This window comes from Salmo trutta, chromosome 14, assembly GCF_901001165.1.
Source record: "Salmo trutta chromosome 14, fSalTru1.1, whole genome shotgun sequence".
NCBI lineage: Eukaryota > Metazoa > Chordata > Actinopteri > Salmoniformes > Salmonidae > Salmo > Salmo trutta.
The window spans coordinates 41,103,220-41,123,195 of NC_042970.1; the positions used below are offsets into that span (position 1 = coordinate 41,103,220).

At 43.6% G+C, this 19,976-nt stretch overlaps 1 protein-coding gene across 3 annotated transcripts in view; it reads right to left on the minus strand.

The window, feature by feature from the left end:
- Window positions 1-19,976, minus strand: part of cfap20dc (CFAP20 domain containing) — a 55,104-nt gene that overhangs the window by 14,684 nt on the left and 20,444 nt on the right. For all 3 annotated transcript variants that reach the window (XM_029775883.1, XM_029775885.1, XM_029775884.1), the window contains 5 exons: window positions 19,708-19,895; window positions 18,748-18,874; window positions 15,692-15,808; window positions 15,486-15,563; window positions 7,737-8,146 (listed from right to left, as the gene is read on the minus strand). In XM_029775883.1, the coding sequence (XP_029631743.1) occupies window positions 7,737-8,146; window positions 15,486-15,563; window positions 15,692-15,808; window positions 18,748-18,874; window positions 19,708-19,895 (920 nt within the window). The remainder of the gene's footprint in view (window positions 1-7,736; window positions 8,147-15,485; window positions 15,564-15,691; window positions 15,809-18,747; window positions 18,875-19,707; window positions 19,896-19,976) is intronic.

Sequence of the window (19,976 nt, forward strand, 5' to 3'; positions counted from 1 at the left end):
GCTAGCTCAGTGGCTACCACACTGACTCAGTACTGGTACCCCCTGTATATAGGGAAAGGGAAAGGGGGATACCTAGTCAGTTGTACAACTGAATGCATTCAACTGAAATGTGCCTTCCGTATTTAACCCAACCCCTCTGAATCAGAGAGTTGAGGAGGGCTGCCATAATCGACATCCAAGTCTTCGGCGCCCGGGGAACAGTGGGTTAACTGCCTTGCTCAGGGGCAGAACAGATTTTTTACCTTGTCAGCTCTGGGATTCAATCCAGCAACCTTTCAGTTACTGGCCCAACGCTCTAACCATAGCCTTGTTATTGTCATGTAATATTCTTGTGTTACTTTATGATAAAAAAATTTCACTTTAGTTTATTTAGTAAATATTTTCTTAACTCTATTCCTTGAACTGCATTGTTGGTTAAGGGCTTGTAAGTAAGGTCTACCCCTGTTGTATTTGGCGCATGTGACAAATAACATTTGATTTGATGGGAGGACAGCTCAACAGCCTTCACTTGGCTACCTGCTGGGGACATGGAGCAGGGTGTGTCAGTGGTTGTAAGACTGGAGTTTACTGGGCTGTGTTCCACTACAATGAGGTGAGGGTTGAGGGGGGTGTCTGAGCCTCATCAGCGATCCAGGCAGCAGGCCTCCTTTGTGGGCTTGGGATCCCTCCACTCCCCTGTCTTTTGTGGACCTGAGGAAGAGTAGCTGCTGTGTCAGCTAGAGCTAATGAGGATCCCTAAAAAATATTTCAAAAAATACAAAATACTGTGCTCTGATCATGGATCCCCTGGTTCCTCTTAGGAGGAGCGGCTGGAAGGGAGTGAGCCCCGGGCACCTCAAGGTGTGACAGCTAGCCCCCCACCTCTCTTCACCCTCTCTCTCACCCTCTCTATTCTAAATCGCAGAATCCTTCTCCTCAGCACAGCATGACTGACAAACCTGCTCTTAGATCACTGCTCTGCTCTGCTCTGTACATCACACACTTTAATGTGAGCAGAGGAGATGAGGGGAAGCGAGGGATGAGGGGAGAGACAGGCAGGCAGGCGGGTGCGACACGGCGTGTCATCATGCCATCAGAAGCTGAACAGCACGATGCCAAGCCCTTTAACAAGCTTCTCTCTACATTTCCTCACTCACTCTTCTTCTATCTAAGCTTCTCTCTCTCTCTTCTCTTCCTCACTCTCTTCTATCTAAGCCCATCCTGACTGCAACCACTTGAGCATCAGAGAGGAGTCAACCCCAACCATAAAAGAAAGACTGGCACAAAGCAGGCAGCCACATGACTGTCACATCCACTCTTTGTCAAAAGGGACCTTTCCTCTTTCCTGAAAACTCTCTTCAGACTTTTCAGACTTTCCCGTCTGTGTCCCAAACGGCACCATATTCCCTATATAGTGCACTACTTTTGCCCACAGCCCTGGTTAAAAGAATTGCACGTCACAGGGAATAGGGTGCCATTTGGGACACAGCCCGCATCTTTAATTAAACAGTGGGCTCTCTTCTGTTGTGAGAGGTCAAGCGGAATGACTGTTCTCTCCTACAGTTCCCAGTGATAATTCTACATCCCTCGTTCAACATGCACTCTGCTCCCTCTTTTCTTCTCACTCCCTCGCTCTTTGTGTATCCCTCCACCCACGCCACTGATTCCCTGTTTTCTATCTATTATTAAGCTTTGGCGATATGTCTGTGGGAGAATGAGGATCAACAAGGGGCAGAGACAAACTCACTGTATCTATCTGTGTCAAAACAGAGATTTCTTTTAAGCTGGTCTGGGACAATTCAACAGGCAGACTAGTAACTACATGTTTTCAGAGGGGGAAAATCCAGGAAATTGCAGTGCTTTTCTATTGATAAAACTACTATACAGTATACTACTGTGAACACAGACCACTGAAGAAAAACAATCACAGAGAACTCTAGATTTAACTAAATAAAGTACTATAGGCACAAGTAGCTAGTAGGAATCTCAGCTTGAAGAAGCAAAACATGAGGCAGACTGAAGAGAAAATATGCGGACATGCTATCCTTTCACCCTTGTTAGCGTGTGATACATCCATGTCCTGTATATGTGACTACTAGGCTATAACTTGAATATGATACATCCATGTCCTGTATATGTGACTACTAGACTATAACTTGAATATGATACATCCATGTCCTGTACATGTGACTACTTGTCACGTCCTGACCAGTATAGGAGTTATTTGTTATTGTAGTTTGGTCAGGGGGTGTTTGTTTTATGTGGTTCAGGGTGTGTTTTGTGTATGTGTTTAGGTAGAGGGGTATTTGATTTATTAGTCCGGGGTTTGTTAGTCATTGTTCTATGTTAGTATATTTCTATGTTCTTTTGTAGTTCTATGTTTAGTTAATTGGGGTTGGACCTTCAATTGGAGGCAACTGGTTATTGTTGCCTCTGATTGAGGGTCCTATAATTAGGAGTTTGTTTTTCATGGGATTTTGTGGGAGATTGTGCTTGTTTAGCTGTGTGCCTGACATGACTGTCCAGTTCGTTTGTGTTTTGTATACGTTTATTGTGTTTTCCTTCTTCATCAAATAAAAAAGATGAGTAAATATTTTCCCGCTGCGTCTTGGTCTTTACCCTACTAGACTATAATGTGATACATCCATGTCCTGTATATGTGACTACTAGACTATAACTTGAATGTGATACATCCATGTCCTGTATATGTGACTACTAGGCTATAACTTGAAGTTACTGATGAGGCGTCTGTTGTCTTGGGGAGGAATCACACGGTGGCACATCTGATGTGCTTTGACAACTGTAAATCCCTGTCGGTTGTGGCATCAGGCATGTGGCTGGCTGCTCAATTAGACTCTCAGACAGGTTCTCCCTCCCCCCTCATCCTTCTCTCCTAGGGGCTCCCTCCCTCTCATCCCAACCAGGGCCTCCCTTCCACCCAGGGCCTCCATCCCAGAGTGGCAAGAGACAGTCAGGACTGATGGTCACTTGACAGCTGCTCACTTAATTATAACATGAGAAGTATTGGAGGAAATGGAAGATGGCGGAGTTAACAGCAGAACTTTCTCTCTCTTGGTAAATCATGTGCTTCTGTTCTGTCCCACAGGGCAGGTAAGAGCTTCTGACGAAGACAGTGTGATAATAAGGATGTGATTGTGAATACTAAATGCCTGGCTGCAGACAGACAGTACCTAACCTTGTCTAATGTGGCGTCTCCTCGGGGGATGATCTCTCGTAGAGATCTCCTGCTCAGTGATGTCCTGCTGCTGCTCCTGTCCTGAGTCTGGCTCGCTCCCCCTCCTCTTCCCCCAGGTCCAGACAGGCCCAGACTGCTGTGTCTCTGCACCTGCCTGGTACCCTGACAGGGTGACCAGCAGCGGGTTGGGACCATCTCAGGCACCTCTAATGTTCTCCTGTGTGCTTGGGAGTCAGTGTGGGGAGCCAGCCTGGTTTTACCAGGCTGGGTTAGGGTTCGCTCTATGGTAAATGTTCGGTCTGCACCACTGGACCCACTGGACCCACTGAACCCACTGGACCCAGGCCATGCTCTGGGCGGAGTGTCCCCATCTAGGCCTGATGATCCGGGGACACCAGGGGTGGAGCTGGGGGGAACACCAGGAGTACCAGGGATGGGGGGGACACTGGACCTCTGATAGAGGAACCTAGAGGTCTCCTCCTGGGAGAAACAGAGAGGAACAGTTTAAAAATAGGATTTATTTTTTTATTTTATTATTAGAATATGAGTAATGGTAGCCAGGCAGGCATATCTAAAAGGACAGAGGAGGCACTGACGCAACACCTTGAAAGAAAAAGATGTCTGCCTCAAGAAGGGAATTATAGCGCAACCTGTCACAGATGACTGCAAAAGAATGCGCGTGCCGGCCAGCTAGCTAATAAACTGCTATGGCTGTACTGTACGATTCCATACTGGTGGCTAGCCGTGGGCTGGTATCCCACGTCCCAAATTACTTGCAATTAACTATGGCAGCAGGCTATCTGAAAAGACTCAACATTAGTCTTGCTTAGATGGCAGAGGCTAAAATGGCTTTAAAGTAGTGTAAAGCGCTAAGCTTTAATCCCGGCTAATGGTCTCGGTAGGTTTGGCTTGAAAGCAGACGGCTCTGGTTCCTGGTTCACTAATGAGGACAACCTGGTGATAGGGCATGTTAAGTTTGACTCCTAGCCCAAACCCCATTGACACTTCTTCACTCCTCCTCTTCCTCCCTTTTACCTCTCTCTCATCTTTTTCTTCTGCTACTTTTTGTTTCATGCTCAGAATCATAAGTCATTGAGTGGGGCACTGATGTCAGTGGTGTGATAGAGGCCTCACACTGTTTAGAGTCAACACCTCTGGCATGGCCATTTATTAAGCATGATCAAACTAGGATGAGGCATCGAATGTGGACAACTCTGAAAAAGTATGTCCATATGAATTAATTATCTAGTAGAATGTATTTAAAACATGTTTTTATTTCACCTTTATTTAACCAGGTAGGCTAGTTGAGAACAAGTTCTCATTTACAACTGCGACCTGGCCAAGATATAGCACAGCAGTTCGACACATACAACGACACAGATTTACACATGGAATAAATAAGGAAGAATAATCTGATTTCCCTCATTGGTAACATTGTATTTTATGTCTTTTGCAAGTTACACTTTTTAGGCAATCTGTCTTTTGGTTCCGACATACAGTGACAGTCAAAAGTTTGGACACACCTACTAATTCAAGGGTTTTTCTTTATTTGGACTATTTTCTACATAGAATAATAGTGAGAACATCAAAACTATGAAATAACACATATGGAATCATGTAGTAACCAAAAAAGTCAAACCCTTTGCCTTGATGACAGCTTTGTACACTCTTGGTAATCACCTGGAATTCATTTAAATTAACAGGTGTGCCTTGTTGGGAGTTAATATGTGGAATTTCTTTCCTTCTTAATGTGTTTGAGCCAATCAGTTGTGTTGTAACAAGGTAGGGGTGGTATACAGAAGATAGCCCAATTTGGTTAAAGACCAGGCCCATATTATGGCAAGAACATCACCAATAAGAAGAAGAGACTTGCGTTGGCCAAGAAACACGAGCAACGGACATTAGACCGGTAGATATCTGTCCTTTGGTCTGATGAGTCCAAATTTGAGAATTATAGTTCCAACCACCATGTCTTTGTGAGACGCAGAGTAGGTGAACAGATGATCTCCGCATGTGTGGTTCCCACCGTGAAGCATGGAGGAGGAGGTGTGATGGTGTGGAGGTGCTTTGCTGGTGACACTGTCAGTGATTTATTTAGAATTCAAGGCACACTTAACCAGCAGGGCTACCACAGCAATCTGCAGCGATACGCCATCACATCTGGTTTGCACTTAGTGGGACTATCATTTGTTTTTCAACAGGACAATGACGCAAAACACACCTCCAGGCTGTGTAAGGGCTATTTGACCAAGAAGGAGCGTGATGGAGTGCTGCATCAGATGACCTGGCCTCCACAATCACCTGACCTCAACCCAATGGAGATGGTTTGGGATGAGTTGGACCGAGTGAAGGAGTGAAGGAAAAGCAGCCAACAAGTGCTCAGCATATGTGGGAACTCCTTCAAGATCGTTGGAATAGCATTCCAGGTGAAGCTGGTTGAGAGAATGCCAAGAGTGAGCAAAGCTGCCATCAAGGCAAAGGGTGGCTATTTTGAAGAATCTCAAATATAAAATATATGTTCTTGCCATAATATGGACTTGGTCTTTTACCAAATAGAGCTATCTTCTGTATACCACCCCTACCTTGTCACAACACAACTGATTGGCTCAAACGCATTAAGAAGGAAGGAAATTGCACATATGAACTTCTAACAAGGCACACCTGTTAATTTAAATTAATTCCAGGTGACAACCTCATGAATCTGGTTGACAGAATGCCAAGAGTGTGCAAAGCTGTCATCAAGGGTGGCTACTTTGAAGAATTACAAATATATTTTGATTTGTTTAACACTTTTTTGGTTACTACATGAATCCATATGTGTTATTTCATAGTTTTGATGTCTTCACTATCATTCTACAATGTAGAAAATAGTACAAATAAAGAAAAACCATTGAATGAGTAGGTGTGTCCAAACTTTTGACTGGTACTGTAGGTTAGGGAGAAGAGGAAGCTATTTTTAGTGTTTAATAAAAAAAAAATTTTTAAGGCCAACTGGGACTACCTGTGGATATGGTAGTAAGTTGTGATGTTGAATATTTGAACCCATGAATTACCTAAAACATGCTGTGTGTCTACTGTCTAGTCTGTTGTTTATTCAAATTAACCTTGGTCTCCCAGAGTAAGATGACTGGCTGAAAACAAGCAAACAGAACAAGATGGGAATTGAAAGAAAAATAGAAAGCTCCAGAGGTTTTACAATGTGTTCTTCTAGACTAGCAGAGCAGCTAAAACACATACACGCACACGCACACGCACACACACACACGCACACGCCCACGCACACGCACACACACACACAGTTAGAGAGACATCAATCAAAGTGGCCTAATTAACAGTAGCAGAGCATATGTATGTTGAAGATGAAACTGATTTCCCTCAGGACAGTAGAGAGAGAGAGGGACGGATCAACACAACAACTAAATTATCTTTCTCTATCTCACACACAACTGAATTGAGGACGAACAATATATATTCTCAATTCGAATGGAAGTTAACTGGTCTGAGCCAGCTGAGTGATATTTTTCTCACACAACAAACTGAATTATATTTCTCATACAGGACCCATAAAAAAATTAACTGAATATTTTTTTTCTTTCACATAGAAATGGACTGAATGTATAAAAGAACTGACCCTCACCGCTTTTTTCTCTCATTGTGGAATCCATTAGGCCAAGCCAAGAAAAGAACAATGAGCACCTCAAGGACCAGTCATTTATTCTGAATTTGACTATTAATGAAAGTCTTAAATCGGAATAATTATATTCCTTCTTAAATTTAAAACCAGTCAAGACAATTCGTTTTCCTTTGAATACATCTAACGGTAATAGTCTTTGTACTCATTACTTATAAAATTCTCCTCAGCAGCTCTTTATCAGCAGCTCTTTATTACTGGGATACATTGCTGTGTAAACACTTTCTTACATTTTATATTTACATTTGAGTCATTTAACAGACGGTCTTATCCAGAGCGACTTACAATTAGAGCATTCATCTTAAGATAAGTAGGTGAGACAATAACACATCACAATCACTTTGAACTAATGGTCTCAGATATAGGATTTAAGAGTATAGTTAGTTATTATATACACTTAGTTTATGCTTTGGTTAAGTTTAAAATCTATCCATTTCTTTGCCCATAGAGTGTCTCATAACTTTTTTCCGTTTAAAACAATTGCTTTCAGGAAGCAGCTCCTACTGGAGTTGTTGTGTGGCGGTGGTAGGACTGCTTATTCAGGGGATCTGAAGGTCATGGGGGGTCTGAGAGGTTTCTATTGTACAATCTCTGAGAGGTTTCTATTGAGGTATTTATTGAGGTTTCTATTGAAGCTAAATGTACCAGAGCAACTAAATGTTTTGAAGAAGAAAAGCAATGATGTTGAGAGGACTGTGTCTGGGGGCACAGGGTCTTGTGTGTGTGTGTGTGTGTGTGTGTGTGTGTGTGTGTGTGTGTGTGTGTGTGTGTGTGTGTGTGTGTGTGTGTGTGTGTGTGTGTGTGTGTGTGTGCTCTTCATCCTCCAGCAAATATGGAACAGACCCAGTCGTTTGAGACACATAGACATACCTCCTCACTCTCACTGGCTAGGAAGTCGTCGTCTGGTCTGGCCCCCCTGTGCCCTCCCGTGTCCTGCTGGCCGTAGGTGTCAGTGGCCTGAGCTGCCTCCTCAGTCCAGCAGGTCTCTCCATGTTCCTGGCCCTGTCCCTGGTCTCCATGTCCTTGTCCCTGGCCTCGCTTGGCTGAGTGGGGCCGAGAAGAGAAGGTGAACACGTCTTCCACTGAGAACTGAGGCTCAGAGACTTCATCCACATCACTCTCCCCTTCACTGTCATCACTGTCTGAGTCCTGCAGGGGTAATGGTGATGGGGGGAGGTCAGGGACAGGGGTCGACTGGCCAGACAGAAGCTCTGGAGAAGATTTGGAGGGCTCCAAACAGGCTCTGTCCTCGTCAACAGGTCTGGGAGACAACAACTTGTCTAAGAGAAGAATAACAACAACAACAACAGCTTTATAGTCAATAAAAACATGAGACTGCTCTGATTGTCTTCTCCAATGCTTCTTGTTGACTCAATTTGCTCGTCCCGCGATCGTTAGCTACAACTGTATCATTGATACTAAAACTAAAGAGTTCCACCTTACTAACTTCATACAATGAAAACACAATGCCTAACCTCAGGTGAATGGATTGCACAATCCATAAGGAGTATTCAATATCAGAGTGCGTAGGCTGCTAATGCACTGCCCAAGCCTCTTGTGTAAGACACTCCTCCTGAGCCAACGAGCAATGGTAATGATGAATCCAGAATAATGACAGAGATCTTATTACAGTGATCAATGGATCCATCTTCATTTCTTCATCATCAGGAAAACCTCCTGCTGTTCCCTGCCTGCCTGGGTTCATTTTCATATATGCAAATAACTACTGCCTAATCACAGTATGGCAGAATGAAATGAATTCGATTATGCCATGGTTGCCAAAAGCGGGCCTGCGTTAATTTCCACTCTTGCATAGATGTATATATTTTGGTCAGGTTTTTGTTAATAGAGGCATAATGCCTTAATGAGCATTTCAAATATGCAGAAGTGGAAGCCGAAGCATTGAAAACGATTGCGAATGTATTTGTCTGTGGTATGCAGGCAGGGACTGGGGGAGAAAAACGCTTCGCCTTGGCAGAGCGGGGCTCACCCGCCGGCACACAAACGACATCATTAGTAGTGTGGGCGCCATTCTGCTGCAGAATCATCGCTCACACACCCATACCTCTGCCCATGGGGTCTGTCTACAGGCCCTGGCATTAGAAAACACCCAGGCAGGAACACACTGCTCCAGAGGCCTGACTGCACGTCATCCAAGCTGATAAATAGTAGCGTTGGCTTATTGCAGACAGTGACATTGGCTGTATGTGTATGTATGCTGTGAAATGTTCACCAATGGAGTCCAGGCCCACTTAGGAGGCCCAGACTTGGAACACATCATGTCCATTCACTCCAGTGGAGGCTGCTGAGGGGAGGACAGCTCATGATAAGGGCTGGAATGGAGCGAATGGAATAGTATCAAACACATGGGAACCATGTGTTAGATGTTGATACCTTTCCACTTATTCCGCTTCAGCCATTACCACATGCCCATCCTTCCCAATTAAGGTGTCTCCAAACTCCTGTGATTCACACACTCAAGAGCCCATCCATCCACTATGTTCAAGTGACTCTCATCAGACCAAACGTAACTATAATGAATCCTAATACTTTCAGCTAGCTAGGCTCTACGGCTGCTTCCCAAATTAAACCCTATTCCCTAAGTTGGTGGTTGGAGATATCCCTCTAGTGGTGTGGGGGCTGTGCTAAGGGCAAAGTGGGTGGGGTTATATCCTGCCTGTTTGGCCCTGTCCGGGGGTATCGTCAGACGGGGCCACAGTGTCTCCCGACCCCTCCTGGCTCAGCCTCCAGTATTTATGCTGCAAAAGTTTATGTGTCGGGGGGCTAGGGTCAGTCTGTTACATCTGGAGTATTTCTCTTGTCTTATCCGGTGTCCTGTGTGAATTTAAGTATGCTCTCTCTAATTCTCTCTCTTTTTCGCTCTTTCTTTCTCTCTTTCCTTCTTTCTCTCTCTCGGAGGACCTGAGCCGTAGGACCACGCCTCAGGACTACCTGGCCTGATGACTCCTTGCTGTCCCCAGTCCACCTGGTCGTGCAGCTGCTCCAGTTTCAACTGTTCTGCCTGCGGCTATGGAACCCTGACCTGTTCACCGGACGTGCTACCTGTTCCAGACCTGCTGTTTTCAACTCTTTAGAGACAGCAGGAGCGGTAGAGATACTCTGAATGATTGGCTATGAAAAGCCAACTGACATTTACTCCTGAGGTGCTGACCTGTTGCACCCTCTACAACCACTGTGATTATTATTATTTGACCCTGCTGGTCATCTATGAACATTTGAACATCTTGGCCATGTTCTGTTATAATCTCCACCCGGCACAGCCAGAAGAGGATTGGCCACCCCTCATAGCCTGGTTCCTCTCTAGGTTTCTTCCTAGGTTCTGGCCTTTCTATGGAATTTTTCCTAGCCACCGTTGTCAAACGATGGGTGTAGCTGGTGCATGGAAGTCAGGCGCAGGAGAGCAGAGATGAGTGGACAAAGCACTTTACTGAGGCAATTATTTGAACAGAATGCAACCGCGTCATAAAACAAATGCCCAAAGAACAAGTGAGGCAGCACAAAGTACAACAACCAAGTACAAAGTACCGGCTGCCACAAAGCACGGGTACAAAACAAAACCCGGTGCAAACCAGCCGGAAGCGTGCCAACCTGACAATAAACAATTTCACAGACAGACATTGGGGGAACAGAGGGTTATATACACGACAAGCAATGAGGGAATGTAAACCAGGTGTGTGGGAAAACAAGACAAAACAAATGGAAAATGAAAGGTGGATCGGCGATGGCTAGAAGACCGGTGACGTCGACCGCCGAACGCCGCCCGAACAAGGAGAGGAACCGACTTCGGAGGAAGTCGTGACAACCGTGCTTCTACACCTCCGTTGCTTGCTGTTTGGGGTTTTAGCCTGGGTTTCTGTACAGCACTTTGTGACATCAGCTGATGTAAGAAGGGCTTTATCACTACATTTGATTGATATTTACTACATTTGGAATATTAATTCAGTGGCCTTCTGGTTAGAGTGTCCGCCCAGAGATTGGAAGGTTGGGAGTTCAATCCCAGGCCAAGTCATACCAAAGACTGTAAATGGTACCTGATAGTGCCCACAAAGCTCATTACTAAGCTAAGGACCTTGGGACTAAACACCTCCCTCTGCAACTGGATCCTGGACTTCTGCCCCAAGGTGGTAAGGGTAGGCAACAACACATCTGCCACGCTGATCCTCAACACCGGAGCCCCCCAGGGGTGCGTTCCTACTCCCATCCTGTACTCCCTGTTCACCCACGACTGTGTAGCCAAGCACGACTCCAAGACCATCGTTACGTTTGTTGACGACACAACAGTGGTAGGCCTGATCACTGACAATGATGAGACAGCCTATAGGGAGGAGGTCAGAGACCTCCAGGACAACAACCTCTCCCTCAATGTGAGCAAGACAAAGGTGATCGTGGACTACAAGAAAAGGAAGGCCGAACGGGCCCCCATTTACATCGACGGGGCTGTAGTGGAGCGGGTCGAGAGTTTCAAAATCCTTGGTGTCCAATTAACTAAGGACCTATCCTGGTTGAAACACACCAAAACTGTCGTGAAGCGGGCACAACATCTATTCCTCAGGAGACTGAAAAGATTTGGCATGGGACCTCAGATCCTCAAAAAGGTCTACAGCTGCACCATCGAGAGCATCCTGACCGGTTGCATCACCGCCTGGTATGGCAACTGCTCGGCATCCGACCGTAAGGCGCTACAGAGGGTAGGGGGTATTGCACAATACATCACTGGTGCCAAGCTTCCTGCCATCCAGGACCTATAGTTGAAGTCGGAATTTTACATACACTTTAGCCAACTACATTTAATCTCAGTTTTCACAATTCCTGACATTTAGTTCTAGTAAAAATTCTCTGTCTTAGGTCTGTTAGGATCACCACTTTATTATAAGAATGTGAAATGTCAGAATAATAGTAGAGAGAATGATTTATTTCAGCTTTTATTTCTTTCATCACATTCCCAGTGGGTCAGAAGTTTACATATACTCAATTAGTATTTGGTAGCATTGCCTTTAAATTGCTTAACTTGGGTCAAACATTTCGGGTAGCCTTCCCCAAGCTTCCCACAATAAATTGGGTGAATTTTGGCCCATTCCTCCTGACAGAGCTGGTGAAACGAAGTCAGGTTTGTAGGCCTCCTTGCTTGCACACACTTTTTCAGTTCTGCCCACAAATTTTCCATAGGATTGAGGTCAGGGTTTTGTGATGGCCACTCCAATACCTTGACTTTGTTGTCCTTAAGCCATTTTGCCACAACTTTGGAAGTATGCTTGGGGTCATTGTCCATTTGCGACCAAGCTTTAACTTCCTGATGATGTCTTGAGATGTTGCTTCAATATATCCACATACTTTTCCTTCCTCATGATGCCATCTATTTTGTGAAGTGCACCAGTCCCTCCTGCAGCAAAGCACCCCCACAACATGATGCTGCCACCCATGTGCTTCACGGTTGGGATGGTGTTCTTCGGCTTGCAAGCGTCCCCTTTTTTCCTCCAAACATAACGATGGTCATTATGGCCAAATAGTTCTATTTTTGTTTCATCAGACCAGAGGACATTTCTCCAAGAATACGATCTTTCTCCCTACGTGCAGTTACAAACCGTAGTCTGGCTTTTTTTATGGCGGTTTTGGAGCAGTGGCATCTTCCTTGCTGAGCGGCCTTTCAGGTTATGTCGATATAGGACTTGTTTTACTGTGGATATAGATACTTTTGTACCCGTTTCCTCCAGCATCTTCACAAGGTCCTTTGCTGTTGTTCTGGGATTGATTTGCACTTTTCGCACCAATGTACGTTCATCTCTAGGAGACATAACGTGTCTCCTTCCTTAGCGGTATGACGGCTGTGTGGTCCCATGGTGTTTATACTTGCGTACTATTGTTTGTACAGATGAACGTGGTACCTTCAGGTGTTTGGAAATTGCTTTCTGAGGTCTGATTGGCTGATTTCTTTTGATTTTCCCATGATGTCAAGCAAAGAGGCACTGAGTTTGAACGTAGATCTTGAAATACATCCACATGTATGCCTCCAATTGACTCAAATTATGTAAATTAGCCTATCAGAAGCTTCTAAAGCCATGACATAATTTTCTGGAATTTTCCAAGCTGTTTAAAGGCACATTCAACTTAGTGTATGTAAACTTCTGACCCACTGGAATTGTGATACAGTGAATTATAAGTGAAATAATCTGTCTATAAACAGTTGTTGGAAAAATGACTTGTGTCATGCACAAAGCAGATGTCCTAACCGACTTTCCAAAACTAGTTTGTTAACAAGAAATTTGTGGAGTGGTTGAAAAACGAGTTTTAATGACTCCAACCTAAGTGTATGTAAACTTCCGACTTCAACTGTATATACAAGGTGGTGTCAGAGGAAGCCCAAAAAATTGTCATAGACTCCTGTCACCCAAGTCATAGACTATTCTCTCTGCTACCGCATGGCAAGCGGTACCGGAGCACCCCCCCCCCCCCCCCCCCCCCCCCCCCGCTGCTGCTACTCGCTGTTAATTATGCATAGTCTCTTTACTCCTGCCAACATGTTCAAATTGCCTCAACTAACCTGTACCCCCCGTACACTGACTCTGTACCGATACCCCCATATATGGCCTCGTTATTGTTATGTAATTTTATTGTGTTACTTTTTATTTTATACTTTAATTTATTTAGTAAATATATAACTCTTTTCCTTGAACTGCATTGTTGGTTAAGGGCTTGTAAGTAAGCATTTCACGGTAAGGTCTGTTGTTTTTGGCGCATAACATTTTTACGACCTAGAATATGTGGACAACTACAAATACCTAGGTGTCTGGTTAGACTGTAAACTTTCCTTCCAGACTCACATTAAGCATCTCCAATCCAAAATTACATCTAGAATTGGCTTCCTATTTTGCGACAAAGCCTCCTTAACTCATGCCGCCAAACATGCCCTCGTAAAACTGACTGTCCTACCGATCCTTGACTTCGGTGATGTAATTTACAAAATAGCCCCCAACACTCTATTCAGCAAACTCGATGTAGTCTATCACAGTGCCATCCGTTTTATCACCAAAGCCCCATATACTACCCACAACTGCGACCAGTATGCTCTCGTTGGCTGGCCCTCACTACATATCCGTCGCCAAACCCACTGGCTCCAGGTCATCTATAAGTCTTTGCTAGGCAAAGCCCCACCTTATCTCAGCTCACTGGTCACCATAGCAACACCCACCCGTAGCACGCGCTCCAACAGGTATATTGCACTGGTCATCCCCAAAGCCAACACTTCCTTTGGCTGCCTTTCCTTCCAGTTCTCTGCTTCCAATGACTGGAACGAATTGCAAAAATCTATCTCCCTCTCTAACTTTAAGCATCAGCTGTCAGAGCAGCTTACCGATCACTGTACCTGTACACAGCCAATCAGTAAATAGCACACCCGACTACCTCATCCCCATATTATTACTTACCCTTCTACTCTTTAGCACCCCAGTATCTCTACTTGCACATTCTTCTTCTGCACATCTATCACTCCAGTATTAATGCTAAATTGTAATTATTTTCACCTCTAGGTCCTATTTATTGCCTACCTCCCTACTCTTCTACATTTGCACACACTGTACATAGATTTTTCTATTTTTCTTTTCTTTTGTGTTATTGACTGTACGTTTGTTTATGTGTAACTCGGTGTTGTTGTTTTTGTCGCACTGCTTTGCATTAACTTGGCCAGGTCGCAGTTGTAAATGAGAACTTGTTCTCAACTGGCCTACCTGGTTAACTAAAAGTGAAATAAAAAAATATTTTTTTTAAAATCTGAATTTGATTTGATGCTTCTCTGCTTGGGAGTAAGTCCCTGTGATAGACTATTGTCCTGTCCAAGGGGTGTACTTGTATATCAAGCTGCCTCAAGCTACTGACTCCTGCTCCTATGAGGCTACTTACCATACAGGAAATAGTGTGTCATTTGGGATGCAGCCTAGTAGTTCAGCGGTATGAAGTGTCTATGAACATTCAGTGCACTTTTGTCTCAACAGTATAATCACCTTTTCTAATTGTGCTGCTGTGTGGAAGGCCCTGAGCCAAACCCACGGGACTTCCCCCTCTGACTCTTATTTAATGTGCCATTACCATTAATGAACGTACTGCGCTTAGACTGAGAGTTAGAGGAGATGGCTGCAGTGCTGCCTCCTGCACTGCACAGGGACTGCTCCAGGCTTTTGGAGATGGGAACAGCCCATAAACGTGCTTAGAGCAAAAAAAAACTCAGACAAGTATTTCATAGCCTTAGCAATGATCCTGCATAAAATGTGTAGAAATGGGTGAGACTTCAGAAGCTGGGTACTATTACTGTAGCTGGGAACTACTGAGCCAAATATACTAATGGCTAAAGTTGGCCAAACTTGCCAATTAATTGAGGTAGATGGAAGTAAATCTTGGTAAGAACCATCCTTGGAAATGTCATGCCAGATAAGCCATCTGCCACATACTGTAGCTCCAGATTATGATGTTTGAATGTCTGCTCTGGAGTAGGAACTGGATAAAGGGGTTAAAGTGTCTTCACTTCACTCCCAAATCAGAAACAGAAGCACTAACCGGAGCCTGGCTGTGTCCATTTTAAAAGTGTGTCAGTTTAGAGAAGTGTCTGACCTGCTGTTTGGTCTCCACTCATCTCACTGGGGGTCAAACGTCGTTGGTTCCTGTCTCCATGGTGGATAAGTCCAGGGTCTATGGGTCCAATTTACAACAGAAAAGAAGACATCTACCCTAAGACCACCACATTTCACACACAAGACACACAATCCAGTTCACACAGACAGGCTCTCTAAAGCTTTCATAATACATACACAGCTCACCTGAGCCAGGCGCCAACTTCTCCTTCCCTGCACTGTGGACCCGTAGCTTCCTGGACCCCGCCTTGTCTGATGACGCTCTGTCTTTAGGTGGGCGCGGCTGCAGGCTCCCTGGCTTCCCTGTACGTTACACAACGTACAGGGAAGAGGTTACATTCAAAACACGCGTCACAATAATAGCCTGACAAACACATTATGCAACTTTAGAACAGCAAATAACAGTTTGTTAATGGCTAGCGGAACAGCTTACGGAGTACTGAATAGTATGCCACAGTAAAACCATCTTCCATTCTCAATAAAAGGTATTTCAGAAAACGAGCTCTATCCAATCCATCAATAGCGAGTGCAGCAGACTAAATAAAGCTAGCTATGCACAACTAAAGCTAGATATTTTAATGATCTTCTTATACACTCCATCACACTTCAAACATATTGCATTACCAAGTCTAATATATTAGAATTTAGGTCAGTGAGTGTATAGAGTCAGTGTGCGACTGAATTACTATCGCATAAAGGAGCATGCTAACCAGACATACTTATGTAATATTTCAATTACGCACTCAGATTGAGAAGGGAAACCATAACTATGATGAACGTTGGGGAGTCAATGATTCTGTCATACCATTGTACTAATGAACCAGTGTTTACGGTTAGTTAGCTTGGTGGAAAAGGACAGCTGTTGAAAGTACATTAAATATACACTGATTTAACTTCTCTTACGGGAGCAGTAATTCGACAAACTGGGCTGAATAAAGCAAGCTAGGCAAAACTAAGGAGGAAGTTGTTTTTCAGATTTTGCCAAATCACAATTTCCAAGTCATGTCTGTGACTATTGGTCAGTGTGGGAAGCACACTGTGGAATGAATGTATGGTTTCTGTAGTAGTGTGACATGCACATTATTAATGGCCTATAAAAAACTCTCAGTTCACGCTTGAATTTCTGTTACAATGATTTGAGATTTGCTGATGCTAATGAAAACAGTCGACACTACAGTGTGGGATCAAATACTGACAGACATCTGGAAGCCCTATCGTCTGAAAACGTCTGAAAACATACCTTATCAAAAAATATCTTGATTAATCCCACAACCCCCTCCTGCTTACTATGACTGTGATATATGGTTGTCTCACCTAGCTACTTTAAGATGATTGCACTGTAAATCGCTCTGGTTAAGAGTGTCTGCTTAATGACAAAAGTATTAAAGATGAACTGAAACATTTTAGTAAGTTAAGGCGATTTCGATAACCAAATGTGATAAAGAAGCATGTTCCTACCCTTAAAACTGCTGAAAAACTCATATTTATGTTAAAATGATTGAAAATCATTTGACTACTTGGGCTCCCGGGTGGCGCAGCGGTCTAAGGCACTGCATCTCAGTGCTAGAGGCGTCACAACAGACACCTTGGTTTGAATCCAGGCTGTATCACAACCGGCTGTGATTGGGAGTCCCATAGGATGGCAAACAATTTGGCCGGTGCAGGCTGCCATTGTAAAAAATAATTTGTTCTTAACCATGACTGTGTGTTGCCATGTTGATAATGTGTCATCAACGACATCACTTGATTGGTTCATCTGACATGCAGCCCAGATTACAATGCATGTTAGTAGCTTTCATTTTGACAACAATAAATAAAAAATGAAAATAAGTGCCTTTTTTAGAAGGCTCTCCTGTTATAGACTAGCTAGGTCAAGGTTCCCCAACTGGCGGCCCACTGGACGAATTTGGCCCGCGGGTGATTTTATTTATTTTTGTTTTCTGAGCAAAAATATTTAACAAAAAGTGTTTTATTTAAAAATATATATATTTTCTTGTTGGACATAAAAGACTGTAAAAACACCTGCAAATCAGCTTAGAGTGATTTTAATTTTGGAAATCTGTTCCAATGTATTCCCACCCGTAATAAAGAGATATACAGTATGCGATCGCATACACATTTTTTTACCTTTTTTTTTTTAAAAACATTTTAGTCATTTAGCAGACGCTCTTATCCAGAGCGACTTACAGTAGTGAATGCATACATTTCAACAAATGTAAGCAATGTTTGAAATGATTCTGTTTTAGTTAAATATTATATCCGTTTGTGCTTCTTGTGGGTCAATCTGCAGTTTACAAATGATTTGTAATTATGTTCCGGCCCCCTGACCATCTGCTCAAGAAAAAAATCGTCCCACGGCTGAATCTAGTTGATGATCCCTAAACTAGGTGATATGACATGATAAATTGACCGAAACATTATACTGTGCGTTGTGGGCTATCATAGCCAGCTAGTCCAAAACCATGGCAAGCTCAGCTATCTTTGATGGAGATTTTGCATGCTAGTGTCGTTATCGGAACAGCTTGCTACAGAGCAGGATTTTACTGTGGATTATGGATTTCACTATGGACATTAGAAACATAATTTGGTCTCATAAATCTTACAACTAGCTGCAATTGATTTAATACGAGTGGACACTGTTAACAACCCGACATGTCTGTTGATAAATCTTTCAGATCAGACACCTAGCTAGCTTCAGTACTCCTTTTTCTAGCCAGCTGTTTCTAGCCCAGCTAGCTTGTTAGCCTCTACTGGGTTTGCAGTGAAGTCCCTGACTGCAAACCATATTGAATACCGTTTCATGCATAGTGTACACGATCTGCCTCCAAAAGTGACTTTATTACCATGCAGTTCGCTAGCTTACTAACCTTGTTTGCTGTTAGCTAGCTCGCTGGCAAACACAGTATGAGCCGATGCCCATGTCAAAACTACTGTAATGTTTAACACAGCTAGACCTTGCTCGCTGAACGGACACCAAACGCCATGAGTAAAGTAGGCGAGCGGACGCTCTACCATTCCTATTACGCTGTTTCAACATGGCTGCGGCCACATCTCTCTAAGCTTGAACAATTTCAAATATTATGTTCTAAAAGTATTGTCCTAACATCCCGTTCAACAAGGTTACCTAACACGGACATGTAAAACAATGTTGTGGGTTGATTTGAGCATTTGAGCTGAATGTAAATGTCTATGGCATTTTTACTTGACGTTGTGTGGAACAGACGACAGAGTGTTGTCCTTACCTGCCAGCTCATAAACAGAGTCATTCTTCTGGCTACCGGGACCAGGTTGTTTCTCGCTCCAGTCTCCATGATCCTGATGTCTCTCTGAAGCAGCTGTTCTATTTGATCTTGCACCAGAGACAGACCCCTGTGACAGAGAGAAAGAAGGAGAGAGAGAGAGAGAGAGAGAGAGCGAGAGAGAGAACAAGATTGGCAACCTGTTGCCACAAGAAAAGGGCAACCATATGTTTATTTATTTTCCCTTTTGTACTTTAACTATTTGCGCATCGTTGCAACATTGTACATAGCCATAAATGTCTCTATTCCTTTTAAACTTTTGTGAGTGTAATGTTTACTATTTACAATGTTAATATGTTTCCCATGCCAATAAAGCCCCTTGAATTGAATTGAGAGAGAGAGAGAGAGAGAGAGGTGTTAAAAAATATTATAAAACATAAATAAAATCAGAGCACTAAAGACAGAAACTGCAAAGCAAAAACAAACAATAGAGGATCACAGAGCGGATCTCTCACCGGGCGTCCTAGAAGACACAGCACTGGCTTTCCAATGATGGGAGATATTACAGGCGGATAATAATACAGAAATAGTTCAGAATGCGTCAAAGACTCAAATAACTTCCAGTGCCTCAAGGCAACATCCGTTGATTCTTATCGTCATGAAACTATCAGAGAAAAAGAGATACAAAAGCAGGAATACCTAAAATACTTTAGTTGAGTAAAGTTTGCTCTTCAAAAAGTGGATATGGTATTTATGTTTGGAGAGTGGGCCAGCGTTACATTAAAATAACAACAGCTCCCAACACTTATTTTCACACTATTGGTAAATGCAATAGCCACATCGTATGATAAATGTGTTCATGTGGGTATTCAAAAGAGAGACTCTAGCGCTCCCATGCAATATATTTATATATGAAATCAACCCATGTTTGGACAGCAAGCTCCCTTCTCTGGGGAATATTACCGTATTCATGCTCCGGTGTGTCCTCCCGTCCTGTGTCCTCCCATCCTGTCCCTCTGAGAGTCCACTGTTCTTCCTTCCGGTCAGTGGAGGGGGTCCTAAAACCCTCGACCCAAATGCGATGTGGGAGGCGTCCGGCTGGATCTTGGGGCCTCGAGCAGCACTGGCTACCCTGCCACTGCCTGACTGATCTGGAAGGTACAAAAATAAACGGATCATTTGGATACTCATTTGTTATCAATGTTTATAATACATAGGATCATCTCTTTCAA